At 35.9% G+C, this 23859-nt stretch overlaps 1 protein-coding gene across 1 annotated transcript; it reads left to right on the forward strand.

Moving 5' to 3' along the window:
- The first annotated feature begins 11904 nt into the window (after nucleotides 1-11904).
- LOC128554789 (uncharacterized) lies at nucleotides 11905-14374 on the forward strand. The gene is made up of 2 exons (XM_053536099.1): nucleotides 11905-12065; nucleotides 12430-14374. Exons 1-2 carry the CDS (start codon nucleotides 11905-11907, stop codon nucleotides 14372-14374), a joined length of 2106 nt encoding a protein of 701 aa, XP_053392074.1.
- The last annotated feature ends 9485 nt before the right edge of the window (nucleotides 14375-23859 follow it).

The following is a 23859-nucleotide window of genomic DNA, read 5'->3' on the forward strand; positions in this document are numbered from 1 at the left end:
AAACATATACTTATCTTTTCACTGCAATTTTATTCTTGAAAACATATTCACCACGTGGTCTACAATTAACCAAAACAAAGCTTATGTGCTAAACACAACATCACACGTTCAAAATCAACATAACTAACGTTTTGGTGACTTCATGTTACTCGTACAACTAAAATATAAGAACAAAATTAATACTAAATTTTTATCATAGTTCTAACCAATTCTGAATACTGAATTGCACATCAATAAACGATCTCTACGTTAAAGCTGATAATCTCTAATAATTTTTCTCAAAATTCCATAACAAGAGGGTACTCTGAAGTGACTAGTGGCATAAGATTTTTTTAAAGATACTCTTAAAGACCCACCACGACCTAGTGACCTACTTTTTCACCAACAAAATCTTCATGAAAATCATTCTTAAAATACAGCTATACCACAAGATTTTAGGTGGACAATTTAGGCCTTTCCTGAATAAATGTGTTTTGACAACTTCATCTGCAAACTTATTCAGGAAATCTCTTTCCAGCATAGTTTCAAAAATATATATGATTAACTATCTTAAACTGTTGAAACAAAATGTGATGAAATTTAACTAAATACACTGATTTATGTACATATTGCTACAGTAATTCAATAAAATCTTAAAACATTACACACATTGTCTTGGCCATATATATGTCCCTGTCAATTTGTAACTAGATACTTGTTATTTCTCATTTTCTTCATGCAAAACATGTATAATTACCATATGGAAATACAAAAGAAATACGAAATACCATTTAGCAAAAGAATACAGTTATTTTGTGGTGCCTCTTTAAAAATAACCAAATATAGTGTGCAGAAGGAACAAACATTTTCAACGCTTTGAAGTAATGCAGCCAATTTACATTATTCTTGCATTTTTTCCAATATCTAACTTTATTTTCACCCACTTCAAACATGGCGGAAATTAACATTGAAATTTTTTCACCTAAACTATGGGCAAGTAGCTTTAAAAACCAAATTTATCTAAACATATACTTACCTTTTCACTGCAATTTTATTTATGAAATTTTTTTAAACATATCCACCACGTGGTCTACATTTAAGCAAGTCAAAGCTTCTGTGCTAATCACAACATCACACGATTCAAAATCAATCAGCAACTTTCTATTGTTGTTTTCTCTGATTATGCTAGAAGCCAATAACAGCATCTTGTGCACATGTACCATAAAACTAACTTTCCGAAATTGCTACCTTTTTCGCTGAGTATTACGTTGAGTGTTCATTTCCAGATGCAAATGATGTCCAAAAACTGAATATTCGTCTCAGAAGGGTTTGTCAAGTTTTCTTACGAGAATAAACAAATAATCAAAATACTTGTTATGCTGTCAAATATTCAACCTCGAGTGAAGAATATCAATAAACAATCACTTATATAGTGCACTGAAAACATGAGAAAATCGTGAATTGCAAGCAGAAACGCGGTATAATAACTACCGGGAACTGGAAACAAAATAGTTAGCAGACGATGAAAAACGTGAATAATTTTATTTTAAATGTCGTCTAAAATTATCAGTATATGCCTCGGATGTCAGATTTTTTCCGTATCTGAAAGCTGCAGACCTAGACATTTCAGACTTTTTTTCAAAATGAATTTCGTGTAATGAATGTTGATTCTAAAGAAGCGTGAACGGGCCATGGAACGATTTTATGGAATACGAAATAATTAGTTTGCATATTAATCCTTATTTTTCCTTGGTTTGGTAAAGTTAATGTTTGATTCAGTGTGTTGGGTATTGTTCGCAAGGTTCAAGTATGAGCTTTTCATAGTCATAAGCATCTCCAGGGATGGCTTTGTGATTGTTTCTCATTTTACGATATCTTAAATAATGCAGTGTTTTCCCTCGTTTAAAATCCCATGCAATTTTTCAGATAGAATCTAAAAATGTGCGAAAACTTTCATAGTATGAATATATCTTGAAAGTAGATGCGTTATGATGCAAAATGAGAAGAATCTTTGAGGGATTTCATCATGTGTTTTTCTTATCGTATATTCAACAGTTATCTTATTTTATTTATCATTAAATCCTATGATTCTAACAAATATTTGTAACAATTAATTGCAAGAGCCTTATTAAAGATCAGTTATTTAGCAGACTGCAAAATTTGTTAAAAATACTTTTTACGCAATAGGAGTCAGAAATCGAAGTGTTTTCATGTATTTTCATGATTCCATGTATATATCGTTTTGTTTGTTTGGAAAAGTCACCATGTGAATATTATCTGTAAAGTAATAACTGCCTTATAATTACATAATTTATGATGAGACTTATTTTGCAAGTTGTGTAAGGATCTAAATATTTAATACTTTTAAAATTGATTAGCTTACACGCTAGGCATTCGGCTGCACGATCCGCATGGAAATTATAATTTACGTGTTTTTCCTCAACCCATAATCACAGATCACAATATTCTATACAACCTCCGCGCAGGAATATTGTCAAACAATCATCCCTGCCTCCAAGCAAATCACGTGACGATCATAAAATAATGTGATCTTAAAATGGCGACACGCTTGGCAACGCCTGTAAATCAAATGTTTGCCATAATGTGTAGGCAAACTGAATTTATGCCACAACTTTTAAGAAAATAATGAAAGTATTCAAAGTATATTTATTTTGCAGTATGCGATTCGTCAAATTATCTGACTGTACTCAAAATAATTTGCTTGTTTACATTTTAGCAGGTGCGCGTCTCACCATCAGAAAAAAGAAAAAAGTATTACTGCATTATTATTTTAAGTTTTTTGCTCGTCATACAAGCAATGTAAATAATACTTAACTACTGAGATACAAAGTTTCTACAATAAAATTTTAAACAAGTATGCCCACGGGCAGAAAGTCGAGCCCAGCAGCTGTCAAGTGTGACATTGACCTTAGACCTAGGGACCTGGTTCTTGCGCTTGACACTCTGTCTCATAATGGTGAACATTCATGCCAAGTTACATCAAAATCCCACCATGCATGAAGTAGAAATGCTCCGGACAAACTTCAATTCGATCTTTGACCTCCAACTGTGACCTTGATCTTTAAGATAGGAACATGGGGTTTGCGCATGACACTCCTTCTCAATGAGGTAAACATTTATGCCAAATATAAAGAGGATTAGTCTATGCATGTCAAAGTTATGGTCCGGACAAAATCGGACGGACGCACGGACGCACATACATCGACCCGCCAAAAGTGACGCCTATATCGAGCTCACCGCAAGCGGGCTCTACAAAAGTGAATATGTGATGGCAGTGTCTACTGTACTGATAAGGGGAAGTAACACTGTGTTGGAGTTTGTATTCTATATTGTTCAAATATTAATCATTTATAAATTCCAATAATACAAATAATCATAATGCACGATAATGCAAGATTTAGAATTTATAATATTAACTCAAAAGCAATCAATTAAACGTTTTTTTAAAATCTGGGTATTTTTTTTTACCTGTGACATTGTTGGATTAAAGATACCTTTCATGTTGATCAGCGCCATGCGATCCTAACTGAAACTGAAATTGGTCCTTTAATTATTTCACTGTTGTTTTAAGCGGACGCAAATTTTACGATTATAGACGACACATTTGACATAACACGGTAGTTGACTAAAGAAGACACGTGTGACATACACGTTAGTAGCATGTTACTGTCCCCTCTCTCGATTGATAAACAATCAACTATAGGGCGGCTATATGAGGCTATCGGTCATACTCTTGTATTAATGCAGTGCATAATCGAGCCATGCGTTTTTTATGTGTTGGTAAATATACACCTAGTGCAGCACTTGCTGGAGAGATGGCATGGCAGCCCCCTGTAGTACGTACGTCAACAGAAATCTGTTTCAAATTTTTGGGTGCGTCTCTGTAATACATCTGTGGATAGAATTAACAAGCGAATTGCACAATGGGCTATTTCTAAGTCGCGTGTGTCATGTAAGAATTTGGTTTTCTATGTTAGATATATAGCACTGAATGTAATTTAAACAACTACTGTAGTATAAATAACCATGTGTCTAAACGAGTTTTTGTAGAAAATGTTGGGAAGATATCAATGGAAAAATTTGTACACAATTGGGCATACTCTATTAACAGAATCGACAGTACGTCTGGTAGAGGACGGAACAAACTTAGAACTTATTGAATTTTGAAATATGTGTTAGGTGTAGAAAGGTATTGTAGAATGATAATGCCACTGCAACATAGGTCAGCATTTTGTAAATTTCGCTTTGGTGTTTCATCTATAAGGTTGGAAACAGGCCGATACGAAAATTTAAGTTTAGAAAATAGAAAGTGCCCATTTTGTAATGTTATAGAAACGGAGAAACAAACATGTAATTCTTAATTGTAGCTTGTATGATGATTTGAGGGAGACCTCATTCCACCATGCATTGAATGCCGAACCCAATTGCCTTGCTTTATCAGAAACTGAACAGTTTATTGTGTTGTTCACATATCCATCATTAGTCAGAAGATGTGCCAAAACCTGTAGTGATATTTTAAATAGAAGACAATTTTACCTTTGTAAATAATGCTAAGGTGCACATTTTTTATAATTGTTTACCTGTGTTAAAAGTTCTAAGGTGCTTTTGAGCTCCACTCGAAGAAAAGGGGTGCTACTCTACTAACGCCCCGGGGTCGGCGTGAGCTTTTTTTCTAGGTTAAAGATTTTCGGCAACCTTTGTTTTTTTTTTGTAACTTTTGCTTTAATCTTACTGTAACATCACATTAACATTGTTCAGTATGCAAACAAAGTATGTGCAGGGGCTGGGCCAATTATACTCAAGGTCAAGGTCACGAAGATGTTATACTTCGGTTATTTTTAAGGTTAAAGTTTTACGGCAACCTGTGTTTTTCTGATCTATCTTGTTACTATTGCTTATATCTTATTGTAAATTCACATAAACATTGTCCAGCATGCAAACAAAGTATATGCAGGGGCTGGGCACATTATACATAAGGTCAAGGTCACCAAGGTGCAAGCTTAGGTTATTTTAAGGTTAAAGTTTTCCGGCAATCTTCGTTTTTCTGTCATATCTTTGTTACTATTGCTTATATCTTACTGTAACTTCACATAAACATTGTCCAGCACACATTCAAGTATGTGCATGGGCTGGGCCCGTTATACTTAAGGTCAAGGTTACCAAGTTGTTATACTTGTAATTGTTTTCATGTATTTTCTTCTTCTCGAAAGCTTCCTTTATAGACATAACTTTTGTATGTAAGTAAGTCTTATATTGAGACATAAATTCATTTTACTTTCTAATTGCCGAATAGTGGAGCACGCTGTTTTGCGGACAGCTCTTGAGATTTAAATGATTGTTTTATTTCATTTATAATTTTTGCTAAAAAGTGGATGCTAATTAGCTCATCAACATTTGATCGAGATGAAAACGTTGTTAGTACAACCAAATTTAAATTTGGCCGTTTCTTTTTCACGGTTTTATGGGCTTGTCTCAACATATTATTGTATCATGATTTTATTAATAAAAAGCTTACATTTACGACACATTCATGAACTGTACTTAGTCATGAAATATTGCCTTTAAGTATCAGATAAGGGCGGCTGTAGTGTGTATTTAAGAAATAATATATAGCAGATACTATAATTTGAATAGTTTAACAAAATAAGGCAATATATTATATACACTCCTATTGCATATGTTTTTAAACGCACCTGGGGTCTTCCTCCACCATTAAAGCTGGAACGTCGCCATATGACCTATCTTGTGTCGGTGCGACGTTAAATCAAAAAAAGAAGAAAAAAATGTTTTTAAACATAGTAACAACACGTGTAAGCAGGGTGACGTGTTGGAACACTTCCAGCAACGCCAGAAAATAAAACCTCAATAATATTTTGAAATTATCAGGAACTGCGACTTGTACGCAACTCGTTCCACTGCACTTTCATACTTAATATCTTCGCAGTTGCTGTTAATGTTTTCTTTTATTTCTAAAATAAGACTAAATTCCGGCCGTACGAATAATGTATTGTTTTGTTGTTGTCGCTCGTTTTAAATGTAAACAAACAACGTTTGCAATCATTTCTGTAATATATAATAAACAGAAAATTTAAGTTTTCCGCATGAATATGGGTTTCATTTTCATCTCCTGGTATGAAAAAAAAAACATACCATTCGATGAAAAATAAAAAACCATATTCATGCCAAAAAAAACTTGAATATCCTCTATGAAATCAAAATAGTGAGTCTTGGAAATATTGTTCCTTTTAATATAATGGATCCGTATTCTCCGTCATAAAATCAGAATAACTATCAAATCCTTTCCGGAAACAAGTTGTCAATGGAGTCTCTTTTGTTAATGTTTAATGATACGGCATACTCTGAAATATACAAAATAGATTTATATGATGATGATGGTTATGTGTACGATATTCAAATACTAAAAGATATGTATTGGACTTGGGGTACCTTTTTAGCTGTACAAAGAGTTATTGGATCTATTCTAAACTTATAGAAGTATATTCAAATTATGACAATGCCGTAAAATATCATCGAAATATATCGGTTAGGTCACATTTAATTTCGGCACGGTATCATGGTATTGCCAAGTGTTTGTTTTTCTACCCTTCCTAGAAGAACTTGAAAAATACTTAAAAATAGCATGATACCACGCTGAAGTGTGTTTGAACAAAACTGATTTACAATATGATAATTTATTTCGTCGAAACGTAGATTTCGAAGTGATCTTCAAATTTGAACAGCATGATAAAATTGGAATATAAATTTTCCACTAAATTGGGTGTAGAAATCTAAGGCTCTGGTTTTTGTATCAATATACATAGGTGAGTTATCCTCACATGAATTAAACCATTTTATTTTTTTATTTCTAACTGAATGTTCTGTTTAAATGTTAATCTTGATTTTAACTACCGGCATAGGATTAAGCAGCAAATGAAATGAAGTCAAATGAGTCTTCCATTAAGGTATTGGACCCGTTATTACAATCGGCAGATTCCGTTCGTTTACGAATTCTCCGTATACATGCGATTTCGAAATTCTCCGGTTGTTAGGAAAAATAATTTTCTGTTATGGCCGAATGATACCGAAATCGCATACGGAGGGTACCTTATCGCACGAAAATTGCCGATTGTCATTATAGGTTCATTACTTTGAATTCCATCAATATACCATATTAGATATTCATTCAAATGACACCAAAATTACTGCTCAAGAATACTAAAGTAGGTCTGAATTCCCGATGTTTTACTACGTGAAAAATAAATACAATGGAATTATGTGTAACTTTTCATCAACATTTCTCAATATTTGATCAATAATTACACGATTAACAGTTTTGTTGTCTCGATGCATCGTATTATTGCATTTTGCGTACCTGCAAAAGGAAGAAAAATAATACATATTCAAATGTCACATGGACAGTAAAATACGCCGTCAGTTCGGAGCTCGAAATCGGCTCATCACAATATTCTCCCTTTTTTTGGTAATTATGACGTTTATTGTAACATACTTCCATTACTATTATCAAAATTAGTCCTCGGCTTTCTACTGAAACTGAGATGAAGGTTAACATGGTATTGGAACATATATACAGTCACAGTGCCGCGTTGGGTGCCAAATGTCACAGGTTGAGAAACGTGTATAATTAAGCAAGGGCTTGAACCCGGGATCCCTCGCTTACGGGACAAGTGATAAACCAACTGAGCTATGCGGCTGTCAATACACATTATTTCCTTTTTGGTTATCAAGTGCTATACCATGATACTAATTTGATTACTTAATGTAAAAAATAGCATTAGTTTTGTTCATTTCTAAAACACTTGTTTACATGCAAAAGTTTATAAGTGAAAAGGAGCCCACACATCACTTGAAAAAAATGAGGATATATTTCATAAGAAATCCACATTCATTTTCAAGTACCCTCAACTTTATCAATGTTTACTTTGGTTTTAACAATATTTATTCATATATATATTTACAGTTACAACATAAAAAGGCAGAACGCTAAGCTTATTTACTTTCGTGACAGATGAGAGTTAACAGATTAAGTGTATTGCCACACGGCGAGTGTGAAATTGCAATTCCCTTCAACTAAAAATATAGGAATATAGTCAACAGAAGGTATCCAACAAGCGTCTTTGGGTATTAAAGTATTACCAGCTTATGGATACTTTACAGCGCTCAATATTTCAATAAAAATACATTATGTTTGTTTGTTTGAACATGTTTCAGGCATAAAACTAGTTTAATGACATCGTCCTCTGAGACTAAAGGATACTTGCTGTAAAACAATGCAGTATCTAAATGTTTTTTAAAAGTTTCTGGAATGTTTTATTCAGATAATGTAATCAATAGGAAAAGACTAACAACTATCCTACTTATTCAGAGAAACAGTCAATTTGCTTACTTTCCGGTGGAATTTACATTGAATATAAAGTGATTTGTTTGTTCTTTGAAGTTATTTGTTGAACCCATAATATAAGTCGTTTGAAAACCATCGGTATATGAATTACTAAGACAAGGTAGACTAAGAAATATATACAGAAACGCCATATTAATAAGAAACACACCATTTACTTCAATATGCTTTGCATTTTTATTAGCTTGTAGTAAATAATTGTGAATTGAATGCAGCTTTAATAAATGTATAATGGCTTTAAATAAGGCGCACGTGCGTACAGACATGTTAAATGGTTCCTTTAAATAAAGCGTACGTGCGGTACGGTTTTTATTATGAGTCGACGAAAATAGTTCAACATTGAACATAGAAATACCTAAATAATTCAAGGGCATCTGAAAATCGACAAGTACGAATACAGCAAAATGAAACTCCGCGCCAAACAAAGCAGTGTATGTAGAACTGATAGAACAGGAGATGATACAACGATACTGGTGTCTTTGTTGTAGACTCTAGGCAAATAGACATTCTGATGGGGTTTCATGAATGTTGCAGAAAAAACATTGTCTTTGTAGTGTGAGCAGGATTTTTATTGTTGTATTTAGTGACCTAATTATTGTTGACTGATCATGACCCATATGCGAAAATGACCTCTAAGTTTCGGTATATGGAATGAAATATATTGCATACACAAGGTTGTGCTTAAATTCAGTCATACGTAGTTGTTCATCTGAAATGACTGAGTTTCAAACATAGCTCAGATGTTATCAAGACCATTCTGATAAATGTATAATCAGGAATGTGGACTCTATATGATACTTTCAAGTTAAATGATGAGGAAGGACTAAGATGTACAATCAATGCATACTGAAGAATTGGGCAAAAATCGATTCTATTATCTTTCCTTGTTTATTGAGATCAACGCTATATATTATTGTCTCCCTTCGACCGTCTAGCTAAATATCGATCACTATCGGATATTTTTAGCGAGTGTTGCAGATCGTTATGGTTCGGCTATCTCCGCTTATCGCATCAAGGGAGGTGCCGATTACAAAAAACAATTATTATAGATTAGAGATCTACTGTAAAAAACGTAGTGGGAAGGGTGATTTATTTTTCACCAATTTTAAGTACCGGTAAACAACAGCAAATATAGCGTCTTTATATGTATCAGGTTACATACAGAGTAACAACTTGGTTTAATTCTGTTTTTCAATAATGTAAAATACAAAAGGGAAAAGAAGACACTATGTTATTTATTCTTTTATTTTGCATAGTATATGAAAATATGATCAACACTATATTATCGTCTATATATTTTACATTAACTTAAGCTGAGACTAAAAATAAATATAAAATAGAAAAAGTGGAAACTTCACAGGTCGCTCAACACAACAAAAACGAAACTGTTGCAGGTTCGGTTTGATTGAGCCTTTTCATGGACGGTAGTGGAAATGCATGCTACCGTCCACGCCCTCTAGCCCCGGGTTGAGCAGAACTCAACATTTACACATGCTAAAAGTACAAAAAAACAATTTAGAGACATCCGCAGATGTGTTCATACGGCGGTGCACATGGAACCTTCAATGCTACACTAGTGTGTAATTCCATGAAAAGCGTCGTATGTCCCCAGTTAAAATAATTGGTTTGCTCTAAACGAGAAAACAATGAGCAGAACTAAACAAACTGAAATTTAGAAAGGGGATCTGAGGTTATGGAGCCTGCATATCACATGAACTGCCAAAAGACAAAATTAAAAAGCAGGCACCATATCCAAATACACAAAATCGTGTTTGTTAGGCGAAACTATTATTATCTTTAAAATAGAAAGCAGGAAAAAAATATAATTTTTAAAAGTGCTTACAAACTTGACAATTTCATTTTCAGTTATTATAAATAGATGTGAAATACGTTTTTTATTACATTCAATGTCCTAGAGTGAAAATTTAAGTAATTAATCAATTGATTGCATTTAATCATATTTAACTTGTCAAAAATATTTTTGCCATGTAATGAACATTTGAAAAAAATATTGTCACACACTAATGAAAAATGAACAGAAAAACAAACTAACAAACATACTTGACAATGTAAAAGGTATCTTTTCATGACACCAGAGCCTTTTTAATTGGAAGTGTGACCTATTTGTCCCCGAGCCAGTCATTGTGTAGTGGAGTATGTGCGAATTATGACTTCTCAAGGTTTCTCAAAGGTATTGACTGACAGATTTAATAAATGTCAGATATTAAAATAAAAAGTGGAAAACCTAAGAACGAAACAAGCTCATCATAGAAAAAGTCTTTTAGAAAAGATTTAGGATAATGTGACACTAATGTAGTGTAAAGGTTATTCATAATAACTTAGACAGGCACGTGTCCAGGTGGGGGGCCAGGAGGCCCCCCCCCCCCCAAGCTGGCTGGCTAGTTACGATTTTTATTACTATGGGCCCCTCAATTAACAAATTTATTTTATTTATACACCAGCGCTATTGGCTTGATTTGACAGCAATACACAGGCTAAAGAGCCATAAAACCATGTCCGGTAGTGGAAGTTAGCCCCAGGCATGTTACGGGTAAAAGTTTATCTGTCCATGCTTCTTTGATCGCTCGCTTTTTAAACGCGGTACATGATTGGGTAGTGGGTAGTTTTTCATTATATTTGCTTAGAACACAAAAAATGCAGAAAAAGTTCAAAAAATATTTTTGTGTTTTTATTCATTTTGTTATTAGCGCAATGGCACATTATCTCGACAGGTCCGTAACTTCGACACTTTTATACAATTATTAAAAAGTCTGCTAATTGCTTTGTTTCATTTAACACGTTGATTGACAATCTGATGACGTCAAAAATGAAAACAATCCTGGTCCAAAATACGCTTTTCTTTTTGAAATTTTACTTTGCAAAGTTTTGCAGAAAATTCCAAGAACCGCAAAAAATCCCTTCTTACGGAAGCTGATAAGGAGCACACCTAAAGAGGTAAGAGGGCGGTTTTTTTTTAACTAAATTTTGTATTTTATATATCTAAAACACCTTATCTAATGTTGTTTTTGGTCATTGAATGTCCGGGTCGTGTCTCTTGTCCAATTTGACCTTGATGCCCGGGATGTCGAAATTAGGAATCCAAATATCGTCAAGCTCCTAATTTCGACATGTTTTGATACGCTTTATATACTACTAAAACGCTGATTTGACAGCCGTGTGGTCTAGGGCGCCCATATATATTTATTTTCTGTTTTGATGCGGAGGTCGTTGGTTCGAAACCCAGTCTTCGCAATATTTTTTTATTGTTTTATTATATTTTGTTTTCAGGTTTTCCATTGGTTGGTTGAAATTCTATTGTTCGAGATACTTTTTTTTAATATACATTTGTATATCTTTTCTGTAACTAAACAAGAGAGCTATTTTTTGTCATTAGGCCTAAAAATACTTAGTTATTTGTTGACTATTATTTGAATCATTGAATGTGAATTATTCAAAGCTTTTAATGTTGTTTACTTACAGTTACAACCATGTCCAAGCAAGCTGGTGCTTCAAAATATCGACAGTATTCACCATCAAAGGTGGCTACTGCGGTCTCCATGGTTGAGAGTGGAGCTATGACAAAGCGGAAAGTTGCAATAACTTATGGTATCCCAAGAACAAACTTCCATGTCACTGGAACATGGTGGGGGTAAGAGTGAGGTTGGGTGCGCACCATAAACCGGTTTAAGCTCCCCAGTGGTGTTTTTGCCACTGACCGTTCCAAGGCGGTGCCCCACTGTGTTCCTTTGTTTGTTCGTTTTGTCCTTGTGTGTTGACTTTGTGTGCGCGCGTGTGTGTATGCTTATTGTTCGACTTGTCCTTGTATGTTGGCTTTGAGTGTGTGTGTGTGTGTGTGTGTGTGTGTTGTTCGTTTTGTCCTGATGTATAAGCTTTAAGTGTATGTGTGTGGTGCACGCGGTTGCGTGCTGGGGGTTCGTTTTGAGGAGGCTGCGCTTTTGGTGTGTGGCATTCCCTGTTTGATATTTTTCTTTGTTTTTAATTGATAAACTTAGAGGAAAAGCACCCCTTGGTGCAAAGCCCGGGAAGCCATGCGTACTCACGGAGGCTGAGGAAGTTGTTTTGGTAGATTACGTCAAACTCATGTCGTCTATTGGCTATCCCCTGAAACGTCAAGAACTTTGTTATGAAGTAAAGAAGGTCCTTGACCATGATGGCCGAAAAACGCCGTTTAAGGACAATCTCCCGGGTAAACGCTGGTATCAGTTATTTACCAAAAGACACACAGACTTAAGTGAACGCTCTGCCATGGCATTAGGCCACCAGAGGTCGCATATAAACTTTGAAATGATTGACGGTTGGTTCAACGGATTAAAGTCGTTCTTGAAACAAGAAGTGCCCGACTGGGAATCCCTCTTGCAAGACCCCAGAAGAATCTTTAATGCCGATAAAAGTGGGTCCCCTTTGTCTGTGACAAGTGGTAAAGTGTTGACCGAAAAAGGGGTTCGGCATGTGTATCAAGTGTGTACAAGTAACAAAACCCAAATAACCGTACTTGTGTGCTTTAACGCCATAGGAAATTATGTGCCGCCCCTGATAGTCTACCCCGGTGAGAGTTTCCGTGACTCTGGAATCCACGAGTTTGATGAAGCTATATACGGTCATACGAGTAGTGGATGGATGGATTCCGAACTTTTTGTATCTTTTCTCAAGCACTTTAATGATTTTGTTGTCGACATAAGCATTCCAAAACCTGTGATGTTTCTGGTTGACGGCCACTCAACACATATGTCGCTTGCTGCTGCACATTTCTGCTTCACAAACGACATTATTCTATACTGCCTCCTAGAGAATGCAACTCACGTGCTTCAGCTATGCGACGTTGGGTTCTTCTCACCCATGAAGGCCGCGTGGAAAAAGGAAGTAAACAACTGGCAACTTGAGAATCTTGGTCAAGCCCTTACGAAAAAACAATTTCCCGGGGTTTTTAAGAATGCATGGCTTAAAGTCGCAAAGCTCGAAAATGCTGTTCATGGATTCCAGAAATGCGGACTGTTTCCACTCAATCCAAGAAACATCGATTTAACCAAATTAAACCCATCGAAAGCCATCACTCGTGTGACGGGAAGTGGTGATAACCCCAGTGCTCATCAAGGTGTCACTAGCACTCAACCCACCGAAACTTGTGTTGAAGATAAATCAACCGATGTTGATCAACTAGACAAATCAACCGTGGAAGTTAGCACCTGCAACCAAATCACTACTGCCGTCGAAGACAAGACGCCTAATGAATTGAGTACCAGCAGCGTGATTAACACTGTCTCTGGTGATCAACTCATTGCTGATCAAGGCACAAGCAGACAAACTACCACAGCTTCAGGTGACAGTAGCCGAAGGGAAATTCAAAGCATGTCATGTGTCACACAGACCAGGGAACAAACTATATCAAAATCTTTTTCTCTTTTACATGTGCCTGAAATAAAGAAAAAACGGTCAGCAAATACAGTGCGAAATAAGCTCCCAAAGGCGTTATCAGGTAAAGAGGCCCTGAAGATATTGCTGGAAAAAGAAGACGCAAAACGGGCCGAGGAATTTGCCAAACAAAAACGAAAAGAAGATAGGTTAGCAAAAAAAGCTCAGAAGCTCGAAGAAAAAGAACAAAAAAGAATCCAACGGGAAGAGACTAAAAGGAAGAAGAAGCAAGCACAGTTAGAGAAACTAGCGGCTGTGCAATCAAAGAAACGCAAAACTACAGAATCTTCATCTTCTGAATCTGATGTAAGAGAGGACGCCCCTAATTTGATAGATTCAGACGATGAATATAATGAAGAACTAACCTGTCCGGGTTGTATGTCGGATGAAGGCAGCCAAGAGGAGTGGATACAATGCAAGGCCTGTCAACCCCGGTGGCACATCACGTGCACTGGTGATGCAGTATTGTTTGAGATACCGGCTGAACACATTCAGAATTATCCATTCCACTGTGAATTTTGCGTGTAAAATGAACTAGTTACGGCACGTCATTAGAGTGACTATTATGCTGCGTTAATATCTAAATATGAGAAAATAATGGCAGATGTTCATATATACAAATGTACCTATATTTTGTATATGGGAAAAGTTTATGTAAAAGTCATGTATGTATTTTAAATTTCGTATTTCGGCATAAACTTATGTGCTCATTGTTTATTTATATGTTTAAACAAAGAAAATGTTGTTAAAAGTGTTTTAATTCCATGTGTTCCATATTTTTTTAAAACTCCATTAGGGTGTCGAAATTACGGCCCCCCTGTCGAATTAGTGAACCCAAAGCGGCACATGTCAGTCACGTATTGCGCTATGAAATTGAACTTGTATAACAGCTACACGTGATGAAATGCGCGGGAAATATTTATTTTCTCTAATGCCATGTCGAAGTTAGAACACATAGAGATTGTAATAATTATAACCAAGATTTTGTCTTAACCTGTCGAAATACGGGTCCTTTGCTCTAATACTTATTTGTGAACTTAGTAAATCATTTTTCTACAAATCATGTTATTTTGTATATCAATTTTGAGCAGTTTTTGATAACTTTCTTTTTAATGAAATTACACATATTACTTTTTTTTTAAAAAAATAATTAGAAAAAAAGTTTTTATTATATTATAATTGAAAGAAAAGGGTAGAATGAATGAAATTTTATTCATTTGATTAAAATGTAGTATAATTATTGCTGACAATCATATAGACTGGCATCAGTCGTTAGAGTCATTAAATGTAAAGCACCTGGCCATAAAATCAGTCCTCTCTGATACCACTTTCAGAAAAAAGTTTACAATATCTCTTGCCTCTGTCTCTAACTGTTGAGATGAGCCTAGAGAGAAAATGTTTTTCTGAGAAAATATCAGTGTCAGTATGAAGAAATTAATATTACAGATTATTTGATCTCAACAGACTTTGTAAGTCTAACAATCATATAAATTGTTTTAAGTCTAATACATATTCATATGTGTTTCTTGTTTCTGGTGTTTCAGCTTCAGTCCAAAGTTCTTTAAGAACTTGCATAGGTCCTCTGACTGTCCTACCATAGAGTAGTTCAAATGGTGAGAATCCGGTACTTGCCTGTGGAACCTCTCGATATGCAAACAATACGGCTGACAAATATCTATCCCAGTCTTTTGGTTTTTCTTGACACATCTTTTTCAACATACTCTTTAAAATACCATTCGTACGCTCACAAAAACCATTGCACTTTGGGTTATACGGCGTTGTGAACATTTGTTTCAGACTGATCAGCCTACAAACTTCTTCCATTAGCTGTGAGGTAAACTGACTTCCTCTGTCACTCAAGATTTCGGATGGAAATCCTACTCTAGAAAATATATCTAGCAAAGCTTCAGCTACCCGTTCTGTCTCAATCCTAGGTAGTGCAACTGCCTCAGGATATCTTGTGGCATAGTCGACCACGGTAAGAATATACCGATTTCCTTTTTCTGAAACAGGAGCAATAGGTCCTATTAAATCCACAGCCACCCGATGAAATGGTGTCTCCATTATTGGCATATCTCCCAATGGAACCTTTCTAACTTTTCCTTTTAGGATCATTTTCTGACATATATCACACGACCTACAAAACCTTGTGACATCACTAGTTAAGCCAGTCCAGTAAAAACTTGTTTGTATCCTATCAACTGTCTTTCTTATTGACAGGTGTCCTCCAACTATTGATTCATGAGCTAAAGACATAACCCTTTTTCTGAACTGAGTTGGAACTACAATTTGCTTTATCTCTTTGATAATACTGCCTCTCTTTTCTTCGAAGGTTCTATACAATACATCCTTCCTAACTTCGTACATAAATGTAAAACCACTCTTTGTCTTCATTTTCTTCTTATCAGAGTCCACAGCTTTCCTAAGGTATTGTCCTCCTTCTGAGCTTTTTTTAAACGTTCGACAATAAGTTCATCCTGTTTGGTTTCAGCAACCTTTAATGGCTTTATTGATTGTTTCTCTTTCTCAGCCTGTGCTCTTGTTACGACAGCTGCAACAATATTTTCTTTTGATGAAGACTGTTTGCCGTCACTACTCCAGTTAATATCTGGTCTATCAGAAGCCCCTTTTATATTTCCTATAACTAAGTCGCAGATCAAAGTTGTCAAAACCATGGCTTCAACTTCTCCTGTAAAATATGGTGTATCAACCTGTATCCTTGCTGAAGGAACTATCCTTGTACGTCCATCAATTGCAACCATAAGATACTTCTTATCTAACATTTGATTATCTGATACGAAATCTTTCCTGACAGCCGCCAGCTCACACCCTGTATCTCTCAAAACCTGAACTTCTTTATCATCCTTTCTTCAATATCAAGTTCCTTTCACCGTTTGTTGAATCAATGGTACAGGTGCTTGCTATAACCGAAATGGATTTTCCATGTGCTAACATAAGTCGTCCATCTTCTATGCAGTCTTTTAACCGTTCGTCATCTAACGATATTGCTATAACTGATGCTGCAACTTTTCTGTCATCCGACTGTCTGTCTTTCTGCGCTTGTCCTTCCTTTCTCCAATCTATAGGTGTAGAATCTTGCGTTCCATGCCTATCTCTGTGTCTTTCCTCATAGGATCCCCTACTAGCTAAAGCAGCACCGCTTATTTTTCTCTTGGATAGGTCTCTGCATTCTCTAGCTATATGACCTTCCTTGTTGCATATAAAACATACAGGCTTTTTAAAAGCTGGCCATTCTCTTTGTTGGGCCTGAGATGAAGGTGTCATACTTAGACGTTGTGGTGGCCTATTGGATGAGAAATTATTTTTCAAAACCCTGTTTGAGGTTATAGTACCACCATGCGCTTCAATGTACTGTTCTGCTAACTGCGTGATCTCAGCTCTCGATTTTGCAACTCTTTCCTTTAAGAACAAAGCAAGGTCTGTGGAACATGTTTGGATGAACTGTTCTCTGATCATAAGGTCTTTCAGCATTTTAAACGTATTGTCAACTTCTGCCATTTCTGTCCATCGACTGAAATATCTGTCCAGCCTTGCCATAAACTGAAAAACAGTTTCACCACGCTCTGGCTTGCATTCTCTGAACTTCAATCTAAAACCTTCTTCTGATAACTGATAACGCTTCAGAACTGCTTTCTTCAATGCCGTATAGTCATTGGCTTGGTCTGGAGGCATGCTTGTGTATACGTCCAGGCCTTTTCCTGTAAGTAATGAGCTGAGGCTCACAGCCCATGTCTCTTCTTTCCATCCCTGGCTTTTTGCAAACCGCTCAAATCGTTCTAGGTATGCATCCATATCATCTTTACTTTCCTCGAACTTCGGGAGTCTCGGCCGCAATGTCTTACTGTTGTGGTGCTCAGCACCTTTATCATCTCCCAAAGCTCCGGCATCAGCCTTTATTTTAAGCATCTCCAACTCCTGTTCTTTCAAAGCTCGTTCTTCCCTCAAACGTTCAATCTCAAACAATCGTTTCTTCTCAGCCTGTTCTTCCTCATAATGCCGTAACTTCTCGGCCTGTTCAAGCTCAAACAGTCGTTTCTTCTCAGCTTCTTGGGCCTCAAACCTCCTTCTGTCCTCATCTCGCCTAAGCATACGTTCCTCACGTTCCGTGTACTCCTTCTCTTTCCTATCCACATAATCACTCAGCTCTGTACCCGAAAAGCCCATTCGTTCACCCATCGCAACCCATTTATTGTAGTCCATCTTGAAACCTTAAGTTGGAACTATCTCTAAAGCTAAACTATATGTGACTCAGACTATCTTTAGTCACAGTGCGTTCTGGTACACCAACAGAACGTTAAAACCACTAGTCTCTGTACCTCCTTGGATATAGATTCCCGGACGAGCCCCGGCGGAAGCCTGGTGATGATGTCACGACCCGGAAGTACAATACCCGAGGTTCATTTGTCTTCACTCGCCTGTATGTGATTTTTCCCAGCGCAGAGCTTTCATCCCATGGTTGTGCCGTAAACCGCAAAGACGATGATTTTTGTGATTCACTGAAGTCAGCTCAGGGATCCAATCACCTACCATCATAGGGAGCCAAAACGGAGTCAACGTATTCACGGTTTAAAGGGACTTTACTTGAAGATATGTTGTATTTTTGTGCTACTTAAAGTTCGAAATTAACGGAAACAACTGTGCCACGTCACGTTAAAACGGAACTGTCAGTGTTAGAACTTTATATCTAGAGATACTGAGCTCCTATTTTCTTTCTTTCTTTCTTATAATCAGATTTTTTTTTTCATTTAACATTTATTCATTGTAAATAATCATTTCCTGTAAATAAATCTGTAAATATTGCAATGGGTGTTGATTTGTTCTGATGGTTATTGTCCCCGGTACGTCCATCCTGTCACAAATAAGAAGCTTAGATATTTGGTGTGAAGCATTGCCTAGTGGACCTCTACCAAGTTTGTTCAAATCATGACCCCGGGGTCAAAATTGACCCCGCCCGAGGGGTCATATGATTTTACATAGGAAAATCTTAAAAAGTCTTCTACTCAAAAATCAGAAGCCCTAGAGCTTAGATAAAATTGACACCGCCCCAAGGGTCACCTGATTTTACATAGATTTCTATAGGAAAATCTTCATTTTTTTTAAATAAACCAGAAGGCATAGAGCTTAGATATTTGACATGTAGCATTGCCTAGTGGACCTCTACAAAATTTGTTCAAATCATGACCCCCGGGGTCAAAATTGACCCCGCCCCAGGGGTCACTTGATTTTACATAGGAAAATCTTCCAAAAAAATCTAAAAATAAACCAGAAGGCCTAGAGCTTAGATATTTAACATGTAGCATTGCCTAGTGGACTTCTACAAAATTTGTTCAAATCATGACCCTCGGGGTCAAAATTGACCCCGCCCCAGGGGTCACTTGATTTTACATTGGAAAATCTTCAAAAAAATTCTAAAAAATTAACCAGAAGGCCTAGAGGACCACTACAAAATTTGTTCAGATCATGACCCGGCGTCAAACTGGCCTCGCCCCAGGGGTTACTAGATTGTACATAGGAAAATCTTCCAAAAAATGTCTATAAATAAACTAGAAGGCCTAGAGCTTAGATATTTGGTGTGTAGCATTGCCTAGTGGATCTCTACAAAGTGTGTTCAAATCAAGACCCCGGGGTCAAGCTTAAATGCAAATCTTCATAGCAACCATTTAACCAGGTGAGCGATATAGGGCTATCATGGCCCTCTTGTTTGTATATAGTAAATGTTTTTATTCTAGGTTTATAGAAATCGAGATTTTACTGTACTGAAAAGTTATTAAAGTGTTTGTTGCACGATCATTTCTTGCAAATTTCAGTTGGTATATAGCTGAGTTGACTAGTCAGTTAAGTCATTCGAGGTTGTCTGCATTGCTTAACACAACACACACTACTTACATGTAAACAAACTGGATCCCATCCCGCCCACCCATTGAAAGCTTTTTCGGCGTGCCGTATTAAGCACGATTTTATGACCTCGTATGACCTTATGCCGCCTGAATAATGTACCAATCGGATTGCTTGGTAAGGTATTCTCGGTATTTTCAGCCATAATGAGAGATTTTGTAAGAGTGGCGCTGATTGGAGGAAAGGCTGAAAATGCTTCACTCTGAGTCATGTGTGACACTGAGTGAAATGACAACGCGTTCGTCATCTATAATCTCTATAAGTACAGCACCGTCGGGTTGTATGCGTACCACTTGAACAGGTATGCGTAACCAAATATTCACCTGCTCATCCGGACATATTTCTGTTTTGTTAAGTTTTCTTGTTAAGTTATTTCTGTTTTGTTAAGTTTCCTTTCCTTAAGTTTCGTTTTTACAAAAAGGTTATTTGTTTTATACAGTCATTAACTCTTACCCTGCATTACAGCAACAATTTCTAACCAGTGCAAATCATTATTAACCTGCAACAACATGTCCGATACTGTTAAATTTTAGACTCTAAATTTTAAATTAATCTTTCCGGTGAAAACAGTAATGTACATATTCTGAATGATAGACAAATTTGATAATAAGCTGAAGTAGGGTAAGGGTTCATGTTGCTTCCAACAATTCCAGAAATAAAGTATAGAACGTATTTCAATATTGTTTGCTTACTGTTACCATCTTTTAAGCACCAAAGGCTCAAAGTGAGCTTTTGTGATTGTTTGGTGTCCGTCGTGTGTCCCTCCACAATTTCTAAACACAGTCTTCTTCAGAACTACTGTCCTAATTTATACAAAACTTCACAGAGGCCCCTTTCAACATTGCCAAAAGATTTAAAATACAGGTTTCTGCCCATATATAACTTGTGCTTCAGTAACATCACGCCGACCATCTTTTTTAAAGATATTTCTTGTTTAAATTTCAATAAAATATTGAAGTCTTGAAAAGATATAAAAGTTAAAACGAATGATAATAATAATAATAAACTGGTCGATAATAATAACTGAAAAGTTATTAAAGTGTTTGTTGCACGATCATTTCGTGCCAATTTCAGTTGGTATATAGCTGAGTTGAATAGTGAGTTAAGTCATTCGAGGTTGTCTGCATTGCTTAACACAACACACACTACTTACATGTATACAAACTGGATCCCATCCCGCCCACCCATTGAAAGCTTTTTTAAATTTCAATAAAATATTGAAGTCTTGAAAAGATATAAAAGTTAAAACGAATAATAATAATAATAATAATAAACTGGTCGATATACATGTTGTGCATTTTGTACATGGTTGGAGTTGCATTCATTTCAATATTTAAAACGAAATTATACAATAGCCATAAAGGAGGCAATCAGAACTAGAACATTCAATAATACTTTCAACTGAATTTGTATATCAATTAATCATCAAACTCCTGACAATTTTTCAAAGATTGGAGAAAGCAATTATCAAAAGAAAGAAATTAGGAACTAAAAATGAATTATATGTTTATGTTCATAAAAGTGTGACAGCCACGTCATAAACAAATGTAATACGAATTGTAAAAGCTGATTTAAGTATAATCGGTACAGTTTTCAACATGATATGATAATACAGTTTAGTGTATATTTTACAGATTATTCCAAGAGTTGAGGAGTTCTTTTGGATACATTGTCGCCTAGATTTCTCGGGATGGATATGCGTTTTACATTGATGCATATAAAGAACTGTTATATAATAGGACTGACGTATCACGAATGATACATTTGCCTCGTTTAAAGATCCTTTAAAAATAGAAAGTTACTTTTTCTTGTAAGATATTAAGATATAAATGAATTTATATGTACTCGTAGGTTTAATGAAATGATATGTTCGGAAGACATACATTTAATGAATGTACATGCTTTGGGCTAGCAATTGAACTTCTATTGACTACATTATCTTCACTGAGGATAATATTTTTGGCAATAAATTGTGGGGTGGGTGTTGTAAGGCCAGCAGAAGATAATAGCTGGTTTTGAGACTTGGTATCTTTCTACTTCCCCCTCTCACAACGGAGTTAGGGTTGAGTAGCCGCCTCGCAGCACACTCACTGGGAGAGTATATTCATATAATTTTATTATGTAAGTTTTCCGTGTAGGAATTAATAAAAATTGATATTTTACATGATTGAAGATCAGTTGAACAGGATATAATTATAAACAAGGTTTTTGCAGTTTTTTTGTATATATTATGTATACAAATATGTGCAGTTTTCGCTCAGTTTAAAAAAAAAAGTGTTAAAGTACATGCATGATGTGTTGTGTTAAAGCTAGAAATGTGTTAACAATGTGGATACATGACAATGCAGATAACAAATCCTAAAAATGCATTTATGTATTTGTTCTCCTTTCTTCCCTCGATTTACTTTGATTATGGGATAAATAATTTATTTACGTTTGAGCGTAGCAAATTAGGAAATAATTGTCGTCAATTTTATTTCCCAAGAAATTGAAATCAGCTGGTTGAACGGGGCATAAATTAAAAGCTGATTCAATAACTAATTTTCTTAATAAGGTTCCTGTTCCTAGCTCTTTAATCATATCAATGATATTATCAAGTTTTGAATATTGAACCGAACAATAACTTGGATCAATAAAATCATTTACACTTGCCCCAACCGGATGAGACAAATTTGTTGTAAGGCGCCAACCTCCGAATTTTTAGGAACAAGACCGACATGGTTTATTCTTAAGTTTGAAAATGGTAAAAAATTAAATGGACCCAGCATACGATTTAATCTTACTTCTTTGTCTATGTTTTGCTCTTAATATATCAGGATGAAGAATGACCGATTTCAGATTATTTGAACAAATGTATTCTCGTGGGTCAGAGTACTGGAGTGAAAAGCCATTTTTGAATCCGGACAGTAGAAATTGTTTTTTATCATTTTCATAACCTCTCAACCAGTATTCTAGACGATCTGGCTTAATTGGCGTTCGGCCTATGTCTAATAAACGATCGTGGAATTGGGAATCTTGTGACTTGACGAACAGCGGCTCTGGGTCTGAAATTGTTTACTGAACTTTGAGACATAATTTGCCGACATAAAATAAATGAATGTGGTGCCTTACCTGTTTGACACAAATGCTGATATGAACAATTAAGTTTGCTGCAGAAACCTTTATTATTAAAATGAAAACAAGGCTTAAAAACTGGTTGAGATATTTGAGTAGACATAATGAACAGCCAAAGTTCACCATCTAGCACGAACCATTTGCAAGACTGATACTGAGTCAGTTTCCGCCTGAACAATTTATCATAAGAAAGACAACAACTTGTATTACGTTTAGCAGCTAACCTAATTGTATGTAAATACTGAATAAGATCAGCGGCAAGATGTGGCTTTTTTATAATCATTATTTGAACAAATATCAAGAAGGCATCTTTCCACAAATTAATGGTTGTAATTTCTTTTACATTCTGTTCATCTGCTATGTACAGAAAGCTTACCTTCTATAATTTTTAAAGATTAATTTCTTGCTATCTCTATCAAGTAAACTTTCTAATTGAATGAATTCGTTATTCCATATTTGTTCCTTAATTTTTTGCGGCACGTGCATGGCCATATTAGAACATGCAGATTGCAAACTAAAAACATTACCTTCTGTGAGAGGAGGTAGGACAGCTTAAGATTGTGGTGGACAGCCATCCTGGTTCACTACAGGAATGGTCGAATCCACGCGGAATGGCCCAATTGGTTCTTGCGCCTTTGAAGTTGAAGCACCGACTTCTTGAAAAGCTGTTTCATATTGTGGAGAAGTTTGTTGGATGGTACTAGTACTGGCCTGAGCAGGGATGCTCTCCGTGTTGACCAGAGCAGGGTGTCCAACATAATTGTTGTGAAACTGTTCATTTCCCTGTAGATTACACTGAACACTAGGAGACAGAGTGTTTGTAAAGCTACTGATGCGTAATTGTCCTTGAACTTGTCCAGAAAATGGAGGAAATGTATATTGTCGTACCAAAAGCCGTATATGTACTAATACTGGGAGAAACCTGAGTGTTCGTGTTCTGATATTATCCTGCTATAAAGGAACCATTGGCGGAGTATTTAGTA

This window comes from Mercenaria mercenaria, unplaced genomic scaffold, assembly GCF_021730395.1.
Source record: "Mercenaria mercenaria strain notata unplaced genomic scaffold, MADL_Memer_1 contig_746, whole genome shotgun sequence".
NCBI lineage: Eukaryota > Metazoa > Mollusca > Bivalvia > Venerida > Veneridae > Mercenaria > Mercenaria mercenaria.